Raw genomic sequence first — 19934 nt, 5'->3', positions numbered from 1 at the left:
CCTCATACACGCTCGCCGGTTTAGGGTGCTCTTGACCTGGCCTTTCTTCAAGATTTCCCCGATCTTAGCATATAAACATGTATTAAATTGTAATCCCATATCAGTCACATTGGGAATTAATTACGAGATAGGGATACCTAGTTACCTACCTAAGTCTTTTTCCGATCTAGGTATACCTATTTGTGTGCCACATTTCATTGAAATTCGTTAAGGCGTTTTTGTTTACCTAATGAAGGAACAAACAAAAATTCAAATATCCAACCATAAAGATATAAGTAAGTACCTAAGGAAAGTATCTAAAATCGCGAAATTTATATACCTACCTACTACTAATTTCATTTTAACTTATAACTAGATATTTTAATTTCCGCAACCTGTATTTAAATAAACTAATGATTGAGAATATGTGTAGAACTTACAATTTAATAGTGCTTGTTGCTAGGCCTATTTGAATAAATAATATTTTGACTCGTTGACGAAAGTCGATCGCACCTAATCATTTTTTTTTATTACAAAAAGGCAAGCATTTGACCGCAATCTCACTATTCTCACCTGATGGTAAGTGCCGATGCAGTCTAGGATGGATCATGCTTACCTAAAAGATGTCTATTCACTCTCGATTTAAAAAGATCCAAGTTATAGTGGACTGGGAATATATTTGCAGGAAGTGAATTGCACTCCTTAGCCGTTCGCATGATAAAGCTGGATGCATAGCGCTTAGTACGAATCAGTGGCAGAGTAACGACGTAAGGGTGAAACGCAAGTCCGCGTCTAGTCCCACGGTGGCAGAATGGAGATGGGGGGATTAAATTATGTAATCCCATCGCACACTCCCCGAAATGTATCCTGTAGAACACCGATAAACAAGCTACCTTTCTACGGTGTTCAAGGCTCTGCAGTCTAGCCTCTACTAATCCCGCATCTCCAATAAGCTTCCAAGCGCGTTTGTCTATGGAATCTGAGGCGGCTAACTGATATTTGGCGGACCCATCCCATTACTTTTTCTGTTCATTCAGGACGGCCGCAATATAACTTCTGGCGAACTGAAGAACGTGACACAAGCGGACGCGGGGACGTACACTTGTCGCGTGAGCGGCCCGGACCGGCCGCCCCAGACCGGCTCCACCAGGGTGGAGGTCGGGTTTAAGCCTCGCTTCAACTATGAAGGCGACAACAACATACCTTATGAGTATGGACGCCGAGCGACCATGGATTGCTCTGCCAGTGGAACTCCACAGCCTATTGTAAGTGTTATAGAGTTAATTATTAACTAAGTTATCATCTTTTGGTGAATTAACTTACCTCTGTCGCGTGAGCGGCCCGGACCGGCCGCCCCAGACCGGCTCCACCAGGCTGGAAGTCGGGTTTCAGCCTCGCTTCAACTATGAGGGAGACAACAATATACCGTACGAGTATGGATGCCGAGCGACCATGGATTGCTCTGCCAGTAGAACTCCACAGCCTATTGTAAGTGTTATAGAGTTAATTATTAAAGAAGTTATCATCTTTTGGTGAATTAACTTACCTCTGTCGCCGCTCACGCCACCCGGAACTCCACAGCCTATTGTAAGTGTTACATCATTGAAGCTTCAAGACGGATCAAGGGGTAAGTGCTATGGATGGACCAGCCGCCTCAAACCGGCTCCACCAGGGTGCCTCGCTTTAACTATAAACAATAATATCCCGTACGAATATGGACGCTGCGTGATTACCAACTGCACAAGCGTTACTTAGCAGCCTATCACGTCTAATGCCGTTAAGCTGTCGAATAAACGGATAACTGTAGGCTGACAAAATTTACTAAGACTTCCGAAATCTTTTCCAACTTTTAACATCTTGCACATCTGCAATTGTTTCAATTCTTTCATTCTAAAATTGTCTTTGTCTTAAACTAAACATGCTTACAGGTGACCTGGCTTCACGATGGCCAAGCGCTCCCATTCACCCAGTTCAAGTACGAGTTCTTAATGAACAACGACGGCCAGAGAGGGCGCTACACGTGCGCCATCACCAACCAGTACGGATACGTGCAGCAGGACTTCATTATTGCTTAGGTGTGATAACATTAACATGTCGCAACTTCGAAATATGTTTCCCTGATGTTTCATTTGCCCAGTTTTCATTTGACCGAACGCGTTTGACCAATCGGTGACCCTTTTAAAAATTCAACGGTTTTTAGAAAAACGCGTTCGGTCTAATGAAAATTTCTAGTCCCCGGCAAGCTCGGCCGAATTGCACACTCGCATACAAACGTAGTTCCGCTCTCATTTTAAAACTGTTTTTTTTTTCTTTTTAGATGCAGATGCCCGGGTACGATGGTTGCACTAATTAAAAAACATAGACCCACTTATCTTGTTAATCTAGCACCGCCTTTAAACGGCTCCACAATTAAAGCATCAAAACATTGATCGAATATATGCTTTACAGTTATTAAAATAAGTTTGTTATAGTTTTAATTGTATTTTTGAAAGTTATTAATAAAATGTTTGAACAGTGTGCTTGGTGTACTTTTTTAATTACTTTAATTACCTCTTAGATATACAGGATTCCGACAAGAAACAATAATAATTACTAATATATGAGTATGAACTATAGCTAAGGTTAATTCAATACACAATTATAGGCACATTTAAATATACACGGAGGTTTTATCACCCCTTAAGGGGCCCACTGACTATCAGTCCGCTATCCGCCTGTCAGTTGTTCAGAACTGTCTAACTTTTGTTCTAACTATCTGATAGGCCGATATCGTCCGGCCTTCGTGTGTGTAGTTGCCTACAGTTTTCAAAAATCGCATATAAGCATAATAAATTATTTAAACATTTAATACATAAAAGTTTTACATCGTCAATCACTCGCCATTGCGTCACTCATAATCATAAATCTCAATTCTTTTGTCGGTTTTTTATTATAAGGAAAAATTAAGCATTATTTGAAAACTATATGTCTTAAAATTATATTTCAAAAGACAATATTGTAGAGAATTTATGGAGAATATACTTATCCTAGACATTTTTATTGTAGCGTTCACAGTTTTTATTAAAATAAATACTAAAAATGCGGATATAAAAGTGGGGGGGAGGAGGGAAAAGGTAATTTCTCGGCGTGTTTCTACTTCTATTTATTCTTATAAACTTAAAAGCTATATGTATGCCAAAGGTTCGTGCAGACGTGCATTCTGCCGGATAGGAGCATAGTTGAGGCTAAGAATCCGCACTAAATAGCCATATTAAGGATGACTCACACTAGACCGGCCCGGGCCCGGGCCGAAGCGTCCGACATGTAATTTTCTATGACGGCTGATCGGTGATTACATGGTGCTTTCCATAGAAAACGAAGCACCGGAAGTTCCGGTCCGGCCCCGGCCCGGTCTAGCGTGAGTCATCCTTTAGTCGAAAAAAATGTATATTAACATGTATGACTCATTTACTTAACATCGATTTATAGCTTGGTAACTACTCTGGGTTTTTACCAATATTGGTTAAAACTTAAGAGCACATAAGAGCTAAATATGGGATCCAATCTAGTAAACAGGAAAGCATTTACAAATATTCCCTAACATTTAGTATCTAAATGTTGACGCAATAACACCAGGAAATAGCCTGGAAAATACAAAGATAATTCCAATGTGGTTAATCATAAAATGTCACAATTATAGTTGAATTTAACAAATAATTAAATATAGTCTGTCTAACAATTTTGTTAGTAGAAAAAGGGGACGATAAACCTTCGCGCCTACATGTTTTAAATTTGCCGCTTTTTTCTACTGTACTGACGATAATGGCTTGTCAGACTATATGTAATATGCAATTAAATATGATCTCTGTTAATGGAACACTTCCTGCCTCGCGAAGCTAAACCATGGAATGATCTTCTGTCGCCTGCGGTATTTTCGAACCGATACGACCTTCAAGAAAAGAGCGTACTCCCATCTTAAAGGCCGGCAACGCACTTACAACCCCTCTAGTGTTCCAGGGGTCCATGGGCGGCGGTTATCGCTTTCCATCAAGCGATTCGTCCGCTTGTTTCATACAAAGTTTTCCCCAATTAACAAAGAATCTCGAGAGGGATGACCACAATACAATTCCGAGCTCAATCAGGGTGCGTAGCCAACATGCCAATCTTTACGCTCCCTAGCGAACGAAACACAACTGTCACTCTCGCAATAATATGGAAGAGTGATAGAGACGCAAAGCGTTGCTTTATTGTAGTGCAAACTATCCATAGGTAACTAGTTGTAATGTATACATATATAGGTATATATATTTAAAAAAACGATAAACCAGATAACGCTTGACCTACCTATTCGTGACTCATGTGACCAGTGGATTCTCCGCGTATTCTTATCATAATCATGTTTGCTTATAATCGTTTACAAAGGTCGCCAAAGTTTCAAATAGATATCCGACGTACGGGGTGCGTTAATATGGCGTGCCCACACATTAAAACAGTCGGGGAGTAGCCCGTCGTACGGGGTGCGCCGCGCGCGTTACAATAAGATGCCCTCATACTAAAAGAGTAGGGCGAAGCCCGACAGCGACGTACGGGACACGCTAAAACGCCGGGCAACGCGACTCATATTAAATGCGTCTGGCGTAGCCCGACGTACAGAGTGCTCTACCGTGGCGGGCACAGAAGGTGCCCTCATAATAAAAGAGTAGGGCGTAGTCCGACGTGCGGGGCGCGCTACAACGCTTTTGGGGGTTAAATAAAAAAAAAAATATATATATAAAAAGGTTTGTAAACTATAACTTGTGGCATATACAATTAAAGGGCTTATTGTGAGCATTTCAAATATATACCTATTTTATATAATTTTAAGATAAATAGTTTTTAATTTATTTAAAAATACAGGCGAAAATAATATATGATTATATGCGTATATATATATGATTGAATGATATATGAATAATATATGAGTATATATATATATGATTTTTGTATTTTTTTTAATTCTTAATATAGCGACTTGTTGTGTGCATAATGTTTAGTTTTTATTTATTATCATGTAGAGCATTGTCATAAATAAAAGCTGACTTTTCAAATAAGATTCCTACTTTGGGCCCTTTGGTTTAAAATTGCATTTTACTCCTATTTTAGAAAAATGTAGGTTTAAGCATTTTTATAGTCTTAATGTAGGTACATTTATTTACTTAATCATATTAATTTACACTTACGCGATTTTTAACTAAACAGAACTTAATTGCATTTTATTTATGTAACTAATATATGGAAAATAAATGACGTCATAGCCCCATATTATATAAGCGCAGTATCACCCTGCGTGTGTGCACTCCCGACCGCGCACCCGCAACGATGGCGGTCAAGCTCCTGCTTCCGTTAGCGTTCCTAATAGCCCAAGTGTCATGCGGTCAGAACAGTCTGACCTTCGTCATAGACAACTCCCCGTCTATGGACAATGAAATCTCGCAAGTAAAAGATGCCGCTAAGTCTATTGTTGATATTGTAGTAGTAGTAGTAGTAGTAAACTCTTTATTGTACAAATATACACATTAAAAATTACATGGTACAAATAATAAGATGTACAAAGGCGAACTTATCCCTATGAGGGATCTCTTCCAGTTAACCTTTGAGTAGATGAGAGGAGAAAGTGAAAAGAGGGTGACAAATGTAGCAAAATGTACAACAAGGTACCAGAAAGATAAAGGATATAAATACATACAAAATTAATAGGATAAACATATAATATATTACACAAAAAGGAATGGGGAAAATACACTAAAAATTGGAAAAAAGTAGAAAAATATAAAGCAACATACAATACAAATATAGGCACATTAGTCAATCAGATAACCACAGCTTCTTTAACCTCTCCTTGAACGACGCAAGCGATTGCGCCTGTCTGAGCGAAACTGGCAGCTCATTCCACAGCTTCACTGAACGCACTGCGAAGGACTTGTTGTATCCACGAGATTTGTGAGAGGGGATGGCAAGTGATAAATTCGCGCTAGAACGGAGACGGTGGCCACTGCCTTCAGCCAGAAATTGAAATTTTTGAGAGAGGTATACAGGAGAAGAAGGTATTGTTTTGAAAGAAAGGTCGAGTCAAATTGAAGATATAGTGCTGGTGACATTCAGAAATCATGGCGACCGAACACAGCCCTGTAAGTATTTTTTGTTGTAATTCAATACGACTGCAGCATTGGGTCGATTTTTTCTTGCTCTCATTTTATGAATTACATTATTAAGCTATATTGTCCCGTACATAAATAAGGTAAATATGTAAGGGTAGAGAAATAAAATTTTATGTAAATATTATTTATGGAGCTTACTGTGGGACTATTAGGTCGGGTTTTGTTAGATTATCCTATAATATTTAATTATTTTATTGTATAGAACGGGAAAACCCTCGACCCAGTCAGAGAAATATATAAACATTTAAGTGTTAAAATTGCGCTAACAATATTTTCCTTGAATATACTTATAATATAGATTAATCCAATAATAATAATTATATCTGGCCAAATTAACTACCTGCAGTTTTGTAAAATACTTATAATTCAATTTATATTTTAGATACTTTAATAACAAAAACGCGCAACCTATCAACCAATCATGGCATTTTTATCTTTTTATAGCCGCTATTCTTAGGAAAAAGACCCGTGATGCGAGAGAACTTAAGCAGGCTCTAGGCTCAATTACTTTAGACTCTGCGTACTGTTTAGAGGTCGCTCTCTCGGGTATCAGGAAAGGTTTAGAGGAGAGTCGCCGAGGTTCTTACTTGTATGTCTTTACTGACACCACATCAGAGGACTACAACAGATTTGAGGAGATCAAGACTATGTGTCAGGAAAAACAAATTCAGGTAAGGCCAAACCCTAAAACTTTATTTTTTTCGTACGAGTAGATCCATTATACGTGTGCTCATTATGAATGCAGATAAGTTGCTTTGATTTAATTGTACCTACCGTAATTTCATTATAGTCTTTTACAAAAAATCCTTTATCACAAAACGGAATAGTGCCAACATGTCTGAATCACCACCACCGCCAGGGAGGTTTTGGAATTATACTGAGCAACGTTTACTATAGGACCAACCCCCAACCAAAAATTTGGCTGTTTCATACATTTTGGTTGGTCCATTTTCTATGGGAGGATACATTATATTACGCGATTTCGTGGTTGGTCCCATAGTAAAAGTTGCTCAGTATAATCCCAAAACCATCCTGGCAACGGGAATGCACTTATTTTATAGCCAGCCTGTATAGTATTATCGTTAAATAAAAATAATTATTATGGCCCAGCTCATAAAATTGTAAAATTTAAAGTCCCATCGACAATTCGATTAGGCATTTTAAGAAACGTACTTAGTTATCAACATTTTGGTTACTTTGGGACTTGGACGATATGATTATAATATTTGCCCTGAAGAAGGAAACGATTTGACATTTAGGCATTTTGGCACTAAGTTATTTTGAGAAATGACGAAGAAACCAAAATTAACCAAAAATTTATCAAGTCATTTAGTGATTTCACAAAGAACAGCGAACAAAAATACAATTTAGATTAATTTATTCTTTCAGGTCGTTATAATAATCACTGATATCACCTGCGGTGGAGAGTCTGATGCAGGGTACAAGGTTTACCACAAAATAGCAATGGCGTGTAGCGGACAAGTCTTTAGAGTCGATAAAGGAGAAGTCAACCAGGTATTTTTGGACCCATGGTTCAAAAGTTTGAGGGGGTGGGGGCTCTAACTTTTGAACCATGGGTCCATCAAAAACATACATACATACATAATATAATCACACGACTATTTCCCGGAGGAGTAGGCAGAGACCACGGATTTCCACTTGCTACGATCCTGACATACCTCTTTCGCTTCCTTCACTTTCATAACATTCCTCATACACGCTCGCCGGTTTAGGGTGCTCTTGACCTGTGGCCTTTCTTCAGGATTTCCCCGATCTGATCAGAGAAAGTCCGCCGAGAACTTTCAAGGAAAACTATAGCGAACATGATCGGTCCAGCCGTTTTTGAATTATTGCACTCTTTTCTTATAGTTAAAAAGACGTACAAAGTGCTGCGATCTTATGCTTGTATGATACTTACTAATAGCCCCCTTTGAGCTTATTCTGGCAGAATGGTAACTACGAAACCCTTCACTTCACATACACACATGCTCTTGGCCGATTTCTATTTTTGCTTGTCTCTGCTTCGTAAAATGTGTAAAGTCGGGAGTGCTTAGTGATTAGATATACCTTAATCTTGTTCAGCATCATCTGGCTTAAATAACAGTAGTATATTACCTATTGAACATCCATCTATATCTAATTTCACACTCGCCCGTGCATCTTGCTTGTTGTACTTATCGAAATAAATTAAAATATCTATTCCTATATATATCAAAAGATCGGCATCAATAACGGCTTGAATGGCTTGTGATGTTACGGATCGCAAACTTGAATACCTAGTGTATTATCGTCCATTTACAATTTTACCTAATTAATTTTTTATATTTAGGTTTTTTTTTATTCAAGGTAATCGAGGATGTAAAGGAAACCATTAAGGGCGACAGGACTGTGGTGGCGGTCGAAACGGTCCCTGCATATACATGGAAAGATGTACCTGTAAGTAAAATTACTACAAATCTGAGGCACTAATTTTAATGATAATCTAATCTACGTTTGTATGGAGATCCGAGCTTGCTGGGGACCCTTAAGCGAATTAAAAAAGATCCACTATTTAGAAAATCTAAATCTAGACCTATTTAGAAAATTGTTTTGTCCTTGAAAAGGTATGCTCATCAAATCAAAATCTGATGACGGGACGGGGTTTTGTGGAGTCTTTCATTGTTAAAGAATATTTGACTGACAAGAACCAATACCCGACAATAACTTTTTTTTAACCTAAGATAATAAGAGTAGGAAACCGATTTCTTAATTTTGCAACACTGTGCACTAGACAGTACTGTTGACTGGCACCCGTTGAAATTTGAGCGAAATCCGTCTTTTTGTTTGAAAATGGCAGCGTGAAAATATAATGGGTACTGTAGAAAATAAAATGAATACTTATTGAATAGTTAATTTCATTTAATCACCGACTAAGGTATGAGTACCAATACGCTACGCATTCATTTTACCATTATTTCAGTTCACAATCGACGAGCAGACGGAGTACGCTGTGGTGTCAGCTTCTGGGACAGATGTGGTTCTACAGGTTTATGACTCGAACTCCCGCGTGAAAACCGGCACGCAAATTACGTGGACGAAGAATGTGAAGGTAATAAATACAAACATAATATATTCGTAACACAAACATAATAGAAAATCATCAAAAGACATAGAAAGAAGAAAGTACCACCAAAGTGCTGGCCACTTCCAGCGCTAATCTCCCGATGAGACCATCAGGTGATAAAATCTTAGGTAACAAAAATAACCAACAAAAGGGAAACAACATAGAATAGACAGAACTCGAACGTTGACTAAATATGTAGACTTAGACTTTAAGTTTTCATGCCATTTGCTATGTCACGTATGAAGTTTATAGGGAATAAGTAATACATACGTATTATGTATGCATTCTTACTGCAGACTTTTATGATATCAATCTATCTTTTTTTTTTAAAGGACCAATGTCTATATGGAACCAACTGAAAGGATACTAAAATCATCATAACTAATCAAACAAGATCAGAATCAGGGAATCAATAAAACTAACTATCTTTTTAAATACTAACATGATTTTTATGGATGACTTAAATAAGCCCATGGCTTATTATTAACAATAATCTAATATCAATGATTTAATATTAATTATAATCTTGATCAAAATCTTTCTTCTTTTACATTCCAGGTCACCAAACTTCAAAATTTAGTTCCCGGCACCTACACAGCGAAGGTGAAGGGCAACTCTCAAGTCAGCATAATGGTGTTCGGACGTACGGACTTCAATTTCCAACATGGCTTCTCCACTGCAGTGCAAACTAACATGAAGGCTACTGACACACAACCCACTACAGGTATAAACCCTATTTAAGCATCTTCTTCATTTGCAAACACAAAGAGCAAATCAAGGCAGCGATGTAATAATGTCATCGCCAAAGATCTTAACGCCTGCAGGTTAGGTGAAGACGGTGTCCATGATAGAGTAAGGGCCACTTGCACCATACCACTAACCCGGGGTTAACCCGTTAAACCGTTAACCCAGTGTCTAATTGTACTGGTAACCATGGTAACTCTAGGTTTAACCGGTTAACACCGGTTAGTGGGATGGTGCAAGTGGCACTTAAAGAAGAAAGCAGAAAACCGAACTAAGAGGATGACGAAGAAACTTATGCTCAAAAAACTCCTTTAGCTGAAGTAGAAAGCGATGTATTCGGATTTATTTTAAAATTGTTACGAAGTGCCCGAAACAATAGTGATCCTTAAACCCAACGTCATAAAACCGAGCGTTCTTAAGGGGCCCACTGACTATCAGTCCGCCGGACGATATCGGCCTGTCAGTTGTATGGAACTGTCAATTTTTTGTTCTAACTAACAGGCCGATTTCGTCCGGCGGACTGATAGTCAGTGGGCCCCTTTAGCTAAATCTTTGTCACTTTTTAACACGGACCATTTAATGGGGGGTCACTGTCTTTATCACGCTGTCACGTAGACAACAACGACAATCATATCTGTACTGGAGTTTCCCCAGTAATCCCTGACTAATTTGTATTTTTGAATAGCCGTCGCAACACTCTTAATGGTGTCCGTGCAAGACAAGAAGCATTCCGCGCTCATTCAGGCGGTGGAGCTGCTGGACATGCGCGACCAGGTCGCCAGGAGGCTGCCGCTTACGAACGTGCAAGGAGACATTTACAAGACCGACATGTTCCTGTCACCTGAACATACGTTTAAGATCGCTGTACGTATCATACCATTATGCTAGAAAATCTCCCAATCTTGCTTGATCTTAATCTTAATGAAAATCCTGATGAAAACAAAAAAAACGATTGTCAACTCCTTACTTCATTAATTGTAGCCTACTCATCATCATCTTCCTACCGCTGTCCCGGCTTTTTTCTATAGCTCAGACGACAGTCATCTGACCTTACAACCCACCCGGCGGGGAAACTAGAACTTATTGGGATTAATCCGCTTTCCTCACGATGTTTGCCTTCACCGAAAAGCGACCGGTAAATATCAAATAATATACCGTACGTAAGTAACGAAAAACTCATTGGTAAATAGGTAGGAGCCGGGGTTGAACCGGCGGGCTCCGGATTGAAGTAATAACCAATAAAGTAAAATACAAATTACTAATTGAGTGTGTGTATTTTTTATATGTATACTTAGTTATAGTACCTAGTTAATAAGAAAAGTTTGTATGCTTCTTTAAGTAAAATGTATGCACTTAAAATTACCCACTGTCCAACTATGTTTACCACTACATTTTTGCAAATAAATATATCTTATCTTAATTTTTCAGGTAGTTGGAACATCGGAAAGCACTGGGAGCACGGTGAAACGCGTTGCTAAAACGCCAGTCACGCCAATACAATCAGGTAAAAGCCATTTAAGTTAAAACTACCTAGATGTAAGATATACTGTTATAAGTAAGAGACAGTTTGTTTGTTTCCAAAGTGAAATTTAAACAAGTAATTTCTGTAAAGTCTCTTTGGAGACCTTTCAAAGAGAGAGCTGGCAGTTACCTCACCTCACTAGCAGTTCAGCGGGGTACGCAGCCAGCATCTTAGAAACCTTTCCGCAGGGGCCTTTTTTAGATTTCGTTTAGTTTAGTTTTATTTTTATTTAGATTTATTGTAATTTTAAGTTGTTTTTATTTACCTATTGTTTTATTTCTGTAAATCACAACAGAACCACATCTCTTTTAGTACCACTTTGCTACACATTTTTCTTTATTTAAGATAAAATAGGTATATCAGAGTAATTAAAATAACCCAAATCATCACGATGAGAACATAAAAAAAATCTTCATTTATAAATAAATGTGGTTATTGCAGTGGCTCCAGCAATATCCAAAACACCGACAGTTCTGCGCGTAAATGAAGGCGCATCAGTCGACGTACACTGCAGGTAAAGTCTATTAAATTAATGAAAGTATTTTAACATTCAATTTTTAATACATTCACGTGTATTAGTATTTTAATACTCTATCACATACTCTCACTTATATAAGTATACCTACTACCAAACGCAAAATTCAACAAAGTAATACGCCTATCGAAAACACCAACGCTGCGATGTCATATGAGCGTTTGCTGTTGTATTAAAATCCTATTTTTTTAAGCAACAATCTTTTTTACAAGTACCAAGAGCCAAAGTGGATAAATATATCGTAACATAGCTTTGTTACCATTGAAATGCACTGAATGGCACTTTGGTCGCCATTATCTATTTAGTGCTGACTCTACCGAAGTACGAGTATTTAATTTAATTTATTTTATTTTATTCGAGTTGGTTATAGCTGGTCCTAGCTATCAATACGAGCAACCAGCTGTCGAGAAGCGCGCACTTGGTATCCATTCATTATTTGTAGAAGCTCTAATATCCTTCTTGGTCATACGTTTCTACTTACAGAATTATCGCAGGCAAACCTCATCCTCAAATATCGTGGTACGTGAAAAAGCAAGGCGCGAGCACATTCACACCTCTCCCAGACACAGACGTAGTTTACCACGTGGTCGCAGCTCTGACAAACGATCAGTACAAGTGCGTTGCGAGGAATGTTAAAGCTACAGACGAATATACTGTAACTCTTGACTTGCAAAGTGAGTATTAATGTTCAGATCAGATGCATATTGTTCCTATGAAAATTTCCCCGATTAATAGTTTCGAGAGAAAATTCTCATTACTGGGGAAAGTGGGGAATAGGCTACATCATGAGGTATAGGAATACATCACCCTGTCTTACTTAATACTCATACTCATTATACATTAATACTCATCGGTACTACGTAAACGAAATTAATAACTAGCTTAAATCTAAAATAGGCCCTTGAGGCATTGTACCAAGGATGCTGGCGGCATTTCCCCGCTGTATCGCAATGCTGATACGTTGTGCGAGAAAGCCGCCAGCTCTTCGGTCACCAGTTACGTCAACCAGACGCTTCGCGATTTCTGCAAACTGTATATATCTTGTATATATAGATAGATGAAATCTTCTTCCTAGCGTTGCGAGGCTATTGCCACAGAATAAGTAATAGTTTTATCATACAGAACGGCGACGCACCGCCCCGCCCCGATGCGAATTACCGCCCCGCGACAGCAGATTGACGACCGTTTGCCGACCGCTCAGAAGCAACATACACAATGACGCATGACGCGTGTACAGACGTGCCGTTCACACATAGAAACGCAAATGATTTTTTATGTATGGCGTGTCCGCCCTGCCTCATGGCCTAGATTATGATTAAAGTGATGTAATAAGGTATTAAATAAAAAAGAAATAAAAGTTCGATCATCGCGAAAACTACGAATATTTTATTAGACCTATAAGTCCATTTTCTGGACCAGCCGAAGGTGCCCCTGTCGGTAGAGGGTTCCATTAATTACTAGACACCCTGTAGGTACAGAATTCAATTCAATTTATAGAAAATTTATACTGATCCTTACATCGTTTAATTGTTTTGTGTCTTAGGCCCACCGCGGATAGTGTTCATCCCGCCGAACACCGCAGAGTACTCTGGCGTAGAAGGCGACGTAGCCATGAGACTCCCGTGTGTCGCTCTAGGATTCCCCACCCCCACTATCCAATGGGAGGTCGACAACAAAGTTGTTGGCAGAGGTACGTAAATATAGAAGAACAAACAACAACAACTACTACGTGGAGATGGCCGGCACATATGTATATCGTCACTACTGAAAAAATCTCGTATCTCGCACTATATATACCTAGTTACCTATCACATTTTTCTTTAGATTGACAGAACAACATGGCGCCCTCATAAACGGCAGAGAGGATACGAAACGCCGGAGTGGGTTTAGTGGGTAGGGCCAGGTTCTCCCTAAGACCGTCATATGGCAATAACTCTCGTATTTGCTTGAGCTAAATCCTTCTACTCAAGCAAAGATAATTTTGTCTATGACTCTTCCGACCTTCTGTAAGTAGAGTATGTGCAAACGCAGGAATTAAAGTAGTTAATTAAAGTAAGTACTAAAGTAGACGGGCTTCCTCTAGCGACCCGCCCCGGCTTCGCATTCGCACGGGTATAGTTCAACTAATTTACACAAAACCTTTACAAATTATACACATAAAGGCTTGGCCAAACACAAGGCTCGACGCAGTGCCGCGGTCGCCGCCCATGCTAACAGGTTAGCGACGTCAATCAGAACAGACTGCGTCTCGCCGGCCCCTTGCGTCCACGCGGCGCTGCGTCACGCCGTGTTTGGCCAAGCCTTTAACATTCCTATTGAATCACTCTATCTATTAAAAAAACCGCATCAAAATCCGTTGCGTAGTTTTAAAGATCTAAGCATACATAGCGACAGACATACAGACAGCGGAAAGAGACTTTGTTTTATACTATGTAGTGAAGTATATTTTATAAACAAGAACTACAAAAGTAACTGTTTTAGACAAATCAAAGGACCTGTACGTAGAAAACAACGCATTGATTCTGCGAAACCCTAAAGAAGTTCACTCCAGCATCAATTCTCACTACGTCTGTCGTGCCAAGAATAACAACGGCGAAACTGCTCAACCCTATGAAGTTACTATTTCGAGTAAGTATAAGACTTTATATAGGTACATACTATATTCCCCGACTTAACATGGAAGCCGTCAAGATTGTATCAGCCACCAAAAGTAGGTAGACTATAACCAATAGAGGATATGTTCTGCCACCAGAGTGCAGCAGTAACCCGTTTAGTAAACCATAGACTTACTTATACATTTTTGACAAGTTTTCAGAGATAATAAAATATGACATTGATGCACTAAGGCGGTTTGTTTGCAGAGAACCTACCGGGGAACGCGAATCCGCAATTTCGCTATCTGCCTCTTTATCGCTCGAATATGCAAGAATGACAAAGATGTTAGATAAAGAAATTTCGATTTTCTTGTTTTGTGATAGACCCTCAGATTGTGGTAGTGGCGCCCCCTGCGCAGTTTCGCGTAATATTCCCTATTAGCAAAATTAAATCCTCATCAAATTAAAGTATGGATTCACATACCTGTAACACTGCATCGCACCGAAAGTTAGTAAAAGTCACGGAATATCAAATATTATGTTGATTGCACTTTCTGCATAGTTGCTCCATCTTGGATTCGCGAAATAAGTCACGAGCACGGCGCAACACTAAGTAATATCTACACATGTGGGTAACTTGTCATTAATTCAATAGAACACTGTATTTAACCATTTGTAACTAAATTTTATTCAATAATGCAGATGTAATCCTCACAGAAAGTTTTAATTTTCGACCATTGCAAACGGCAAACTGAAAAGCTACACTGTGCTGTGATTGGTTGGTTTAAAAGGCGTTAATTTAATGCGCATGCGTACTAATGTGTAGTGTTGTCATGGTTTAAAAAATCAAAAGTTGAGATTTTCTAAATATTTGTTAAACATGGCTTTCACAAAAGGAGTGGAAGACTGTGGAAGTGGAGCTAAAATAAAAACACATTTGTTAACATTCCTCATTTCGCGCCCGCATGTATTAAATTTTTGCTGCCTTATTCTAGTGTCTTTTAGCATGACCAGCAATCGATTTCACTGTCACTGATGCATCAGATTTGATATGAAAAAAATCGCCAGTTCTATCTTATTACCCCAAAAACTAAAATGAGTATATTTTTCTTTACAAAAAGAAAAGCTTTGTTTACCAACACAAAAAAAAAAGTTTATGTACAATATAACAAAACAGGTATAGGTAGTACCTAAAAAAAATATGAGTTAGTACAGTTAATGCACTATTACTATATTTGGCCATAACTGATTACCAACAATTTTTTTTTTTCAGAATATGTAGATTCTGGTAACGCTAATGGTAGCCACTACGGTTCTCTAGACCACCCATACGATTTCGTCTGTCCACTGCCCTATACGGACCCCAATTCAGTGAGGTGGTTCAAGGTAATTTTCTTGTATTTTTCATAATGATGTCTGTAGAGTAAGTATAATCGGACCAATCATCTTGTTATTAGAAAAAAAGTGGTAAATTAAAATAATTGAAGGCTATTTTAAAGGCTAAGCTATAGACACAGACTACACTAAGAATGTATGTGTTTCCTGCCCTTTTCTAGTGATAGCGTTGGTTAAGCAAATTAGATACCTATTAGGGATATTGCAATGAAGTATAATATTGCAATGTGTGAAATAATTTGGTTCAGTGGATAAAAAATGAGTCATCACTACATAGTATAAAACAAAGTCGCTTTCCGCTGTCTGTCTGTCCCTATGTACGCTTAGATCTTTAAAACTACGCAACGGATTTTGATGCGGTTTTAATCTATCAATAGAGTAATTCTTGAGGAAGGTTTTAGTGTATAATTTGTAAAGGTGTTGTGTAACCCGTGCGAAGCTGGGGCGGGTCGCTAGTCAATCATAATCTAGTTAGAAATGTAAAAAAATATATACGGAAAGACAGTGGTACAAGGCACCAATGTAACATGTTTATCACCTGAGACTCCATTCATAAAAATGTGCCAATAAATGGTGTTTTATCAAACATGGGTGTCGCTTTTCCAGAATTTCACTCACTACATGAATGGCCCGTCTTTACACTTCGATCATCCGACGGACATTGACAGTGGCAACTACACCTGCCGCGTTAGCGATATGAACGGAGCTGTCTCTCATACTGTCGAAATAGTTTTTGGCTCTGCTCCTAAAAGAGATCGATCGTCATTCAATATTAAGTGGAGTGGAGAAGAATGGAAAAAAATGGCTTGTTATTCCAATGAGAGTCCTGTGGGCAAGGTATAGTACTTACCTATATATATGCATTGAAATTTAAATTGTACTTTGGTTATTGTTGTTGTAATGTTATACCTACAGTTTCATAGCATAGCTTCAATAAAAATCAAAGATGACATTTCCTTAATTAGATATAATGTTAGTTTAATAAATATATACAAGGGTCCATATAAGAAATTGCTCATATGTATATAATATTGTATTTGGATGAATCTCTCTGTGCTCAAACTAATTGGATTATTAGTACTTATTTCATAATTTAAAAATATTTCAGTATGAATGGCTTTACAACGGGAAGAAAATAGAAGGTGTGCATGAGCAATCCCTGCTGCCAATCGGCTGGGGACAATATACTTGTCAAATCACTCACCCTCTCGGAAACCTGGCCCTCAACTTCCAAGTTACAACTAAGGACAAAGGTACTGTATCATTTTTTATTATTATTATAAAGTTATTTCACAACAGTCCGAGGATAATTTTCTTGCTAACGCAGACAATAATTACGCATTTCTCGGGTTTTGGTCACAAAGTTAAAATAACTTGTGCTAAAAATAAAGTTTCAGGTTTTCAAATTTGCATGTGGCATGGAGGTTTTAAGTAGTAATAGTAATTAAGTTTTGTAATTTAATGAGTTTCAATTTTTTTTAGAATGTGGGATCCCAACATCATTTTTAAAGACGGAACATGCACCTCTTGTATTGGACTCGTCCCTAACATGGCTTTCCATACCAACCAGCGGACAGTATTTAATGATGCCACACACTGAAAAACTTCAGTTGATTTGTCAAGATGAAAAATCATCTTCAAACCGTTTCAATAAATTTCCTGCATCAAAATCAATTACCGCTACATGCGACAAAGAAGATTCTTTCATAGTTGACGGCAGTATTCAGAAAATATCGGAATTAAACTGCAAAAACAGCGTAACATCAAGTGTTCTTAAAACAGGAAGACCTTGTCTGGGTGCGAATACAGAGCTGCAGCAAGTTGGATTCCACGTTAACGGCTTCACTGATGTTTATCAATCCTGCGTGGATACCGTCAGAAACGTTCCGTTGTATACGAAAATGAATACAATTGGTATAAAGAAGCCCCTTCTTTATACTAATGAAAAAATTAAGAAGGTTAAAAGTACTTGTGTGGACAGATGTTGCTATGAAAAGATACAGTTAGTGAACGCTGATGATGTCAGCTTTGGTCCAGCTGAGAAGGCAACATTCATCGAATCTCTCAACTTTGTGAATTATTGCAAGCCAAAAAACAACGTACGTATGTGAACTATGTATTATGTTTAACTATCATAAACTTACTTAATAGAAGCTGAGGTTCTTTCTATTGATATTTTGAACTTTAAATTCAAGTAAATTTGCTTAATTTTTGTGTAATTGGAAAATAACATGAATATAATGTACTTTTTTTTCAGACGAATTGGCATGATATAGAAGAGATAAGTAGGGAAAGAGCGGAAAATGAACAATTTACGGTTTGGTCTGGAGCAGGAAGCTACGAGCAAGTAGGCGGGAATTGGACACCCAAGTATTTATGGAAGGTACGTGATTTCAAATACATAATTTAATATTAATTTGGTTTAGTTGATTTTTAAAGGTATAGAATAAGGTCATGATAAGGCAAAGGCATCTTCTTGTTCTTGAGCTTAACCTTGTTATTCAAACAACGCGAGTTTTAACTGGCGTAATTTTAAAAATCGATTGCTATTAATTATCCACTAGAAGAATAACCAGATATCGTTTATATTGATACCCTAGTTATGAGAGTGCTACCTATCACTTGTTAAGTAATAGTGGGAACTGAGTAATTGTGTTAATTTCGCAACGACGCTTGTTAAGTCATAGACTACAACGTTAAGAGGCCGGTGTCGATTTTAGTCGCAAAAATGTAAAATTGATAGATTTAGTCCGTGAAATTTTACACCTTTTCTTACCTAATTGAAATACCAAGTACTGGTTTCTATTAGCACGTCTTCTTATCTTACCTTTTATCAGATCAATTTTTTGAAAACAGACTCACTAATTTAGTAATGTTTGCTTTTCTGATGGACGTTTAGGTAAACGCGCGTAAAGCACTGATTTTGTCGGTCTTATTTGTACATTTCGTAATGTTTGGACTGCTAAACATGGTAATTTTGTATTACACATATCCTGTACTTGACGTTTATCAGACTACATTTTTATTATTATGACTTTGAAGTAGTGTAAATGAAAGTTAGACAAAATCGATTTTCTCCAGAAATTACTTCAAAACAAGTGACAATTTCTCTGAAAATCGACTTAATTTTAACGTAATTTTGATACTTAAACAATCTACAACATTTGCTGAAACTATTCTTATACATCAATTTGTATAATTTACCACCATGATTTTTTGATGAATTTTTAAAAACTGCCCCTTCTCTTCATGCATTACCGGTGACGCACGCTCGCGACCTCATTATTAAAAGGCAAGATGAGAAGACGTGCTAATAGAAATCAATACTTGTTATTTAGATATTACGTAACAAAACGTGTATAATTTCAACGACTAAATCTATCAATTTTACATTTTTGCTCCAAAATCGACTACGGCCTCTTAAGCCGATACTTAACTATTCTTTCGAAACACACTTAAGTATATAACGAGAGCTAACAAATGAGTTAGTAGGTAATTTGACTAATCAACATTTTGTTACAGGTCATAAAAGAGTCGGACACATCGGAGAAGATGGTGGTGATCCATGAGAACACAGAACCAGCTGGACCCAAGTTGTGCTCCGGCGCATGCGGCGAGGAGGTCGTCTGGTTCGAGCCGATGGGCGACCGCACGTACTGCTGCAATGTGGATGACTTCAAGAAAGCATTCGGTGTTACCATAGATTTTAATTAGAGTTTTAAGGGTCTCCGGCAAGCTCGGTTCTGGGATAAGGTCTATCTATGTCTGTAATTAGTTTATGTAGCTTCAGATACCATAGTTAAAAAAATACAGCGAATTTTGATACAAAACTTGTTTTTGCTCTATTTCGTTTGTTTTATAAACTAATTACAGATAAATTTATATA

General features: G+C 37.9%; 2 protein-coding genes across 2 annotated transcripts in view; both read left to right on the top strand.

Moving 5' to 3' along the window:
- Positions 1-2496, top strand: part of LOC134747169 (hemicentin-2-like) — a 40136-nt gene extending 37640 nt beyond the window's left edge. Inside the window, exons 47-49 of the mRNA XM_063681749.1 lie at positions 1017-1244; positions 1908-2054; positions 2297-2496. Of these exons, the coding sequence (XP_063537819.1) occupies positions 1017-1244; positions 1908-2054 (375 nt within the window). The 3' untranslated portion in view covers positions 2297-2496. The remainder of the gene's footprint in view (positions 1-1016; positions 1245-1907; positions 2055-2296) is intronic.
- A 2820-nt stretch (positions 2497-5316) lies between these two features.
- Positions 5317-19784, top strand: LOC134747168 (hemicentin-1-like). The gene is made up of 19 exons (XM_063681747.1): positions 5317-5433; positions 6023-6125; positions 6600-6826; positions 7545-7670; positions 8502-8591; positions 9115-9243; positions 9817-9982; positions 10688-10866; positions 11431-11506; positions 11966-12038; positions 12543-12733; positions 13603-13749; positions 14541-14687; positions 15927-16039; positions 16655-16885; positions 17157-17301; positions 17531-18147; positions 18306-18431; positions 19571-19784. The coding sequence occupies exons 1-19, from the start codon at positions 5317-5319 to the stop codon at positions 19760-19762; spliced, it is 3195 nt and encodes a 1064-aa protein (XP_063537817.1). The 3' UTR covers positions 19763-19784.
- Positions 19785-19934: the final 150 nt, after the last annotated feature.

Source organism: Cydia strobilella, chromosome 14 (assembly GCF_947568885.1).
Source record: "Cydia strobilella chromosome 14, ilCydStro3.1, whole genome shotgun sequence".
Classification (NCBI taxonomy): Eukaryota; Metazoa; Arthropoda; class Insecta; order Lepidoptera; family Tortricidae; genus Cydia; species Cydia strobilella.
The sequence above is the reverse complement of the archived record's forward strand: the minus strand, read 5'-3'. Positions and strand labels throughout refer to the sequence as shown.

Coding starts and splice junctions, on each gene's coding strand:
- LOC134747168 (XM_063681747.1), top strand. CDS start 5,317: ATGGCGGTCAAGCTCCTGCTTCCGTTAGCGTTCCTAATAGCCCAAGTG. Junction 11,507..11,965: donor AGTCACGCCAATACAATCAG/GTAAAAGCCATT, acceptor TGGTTATTGCAG/TGGCTCCAGCAATATCCAAA. Junction 17,302..17,530: donor AGTTACAACTAAGGACAAAG/GTACTGTATCAT, acceptor AATTTTTTTTAG/AATGTGGGATCCCAACATCA.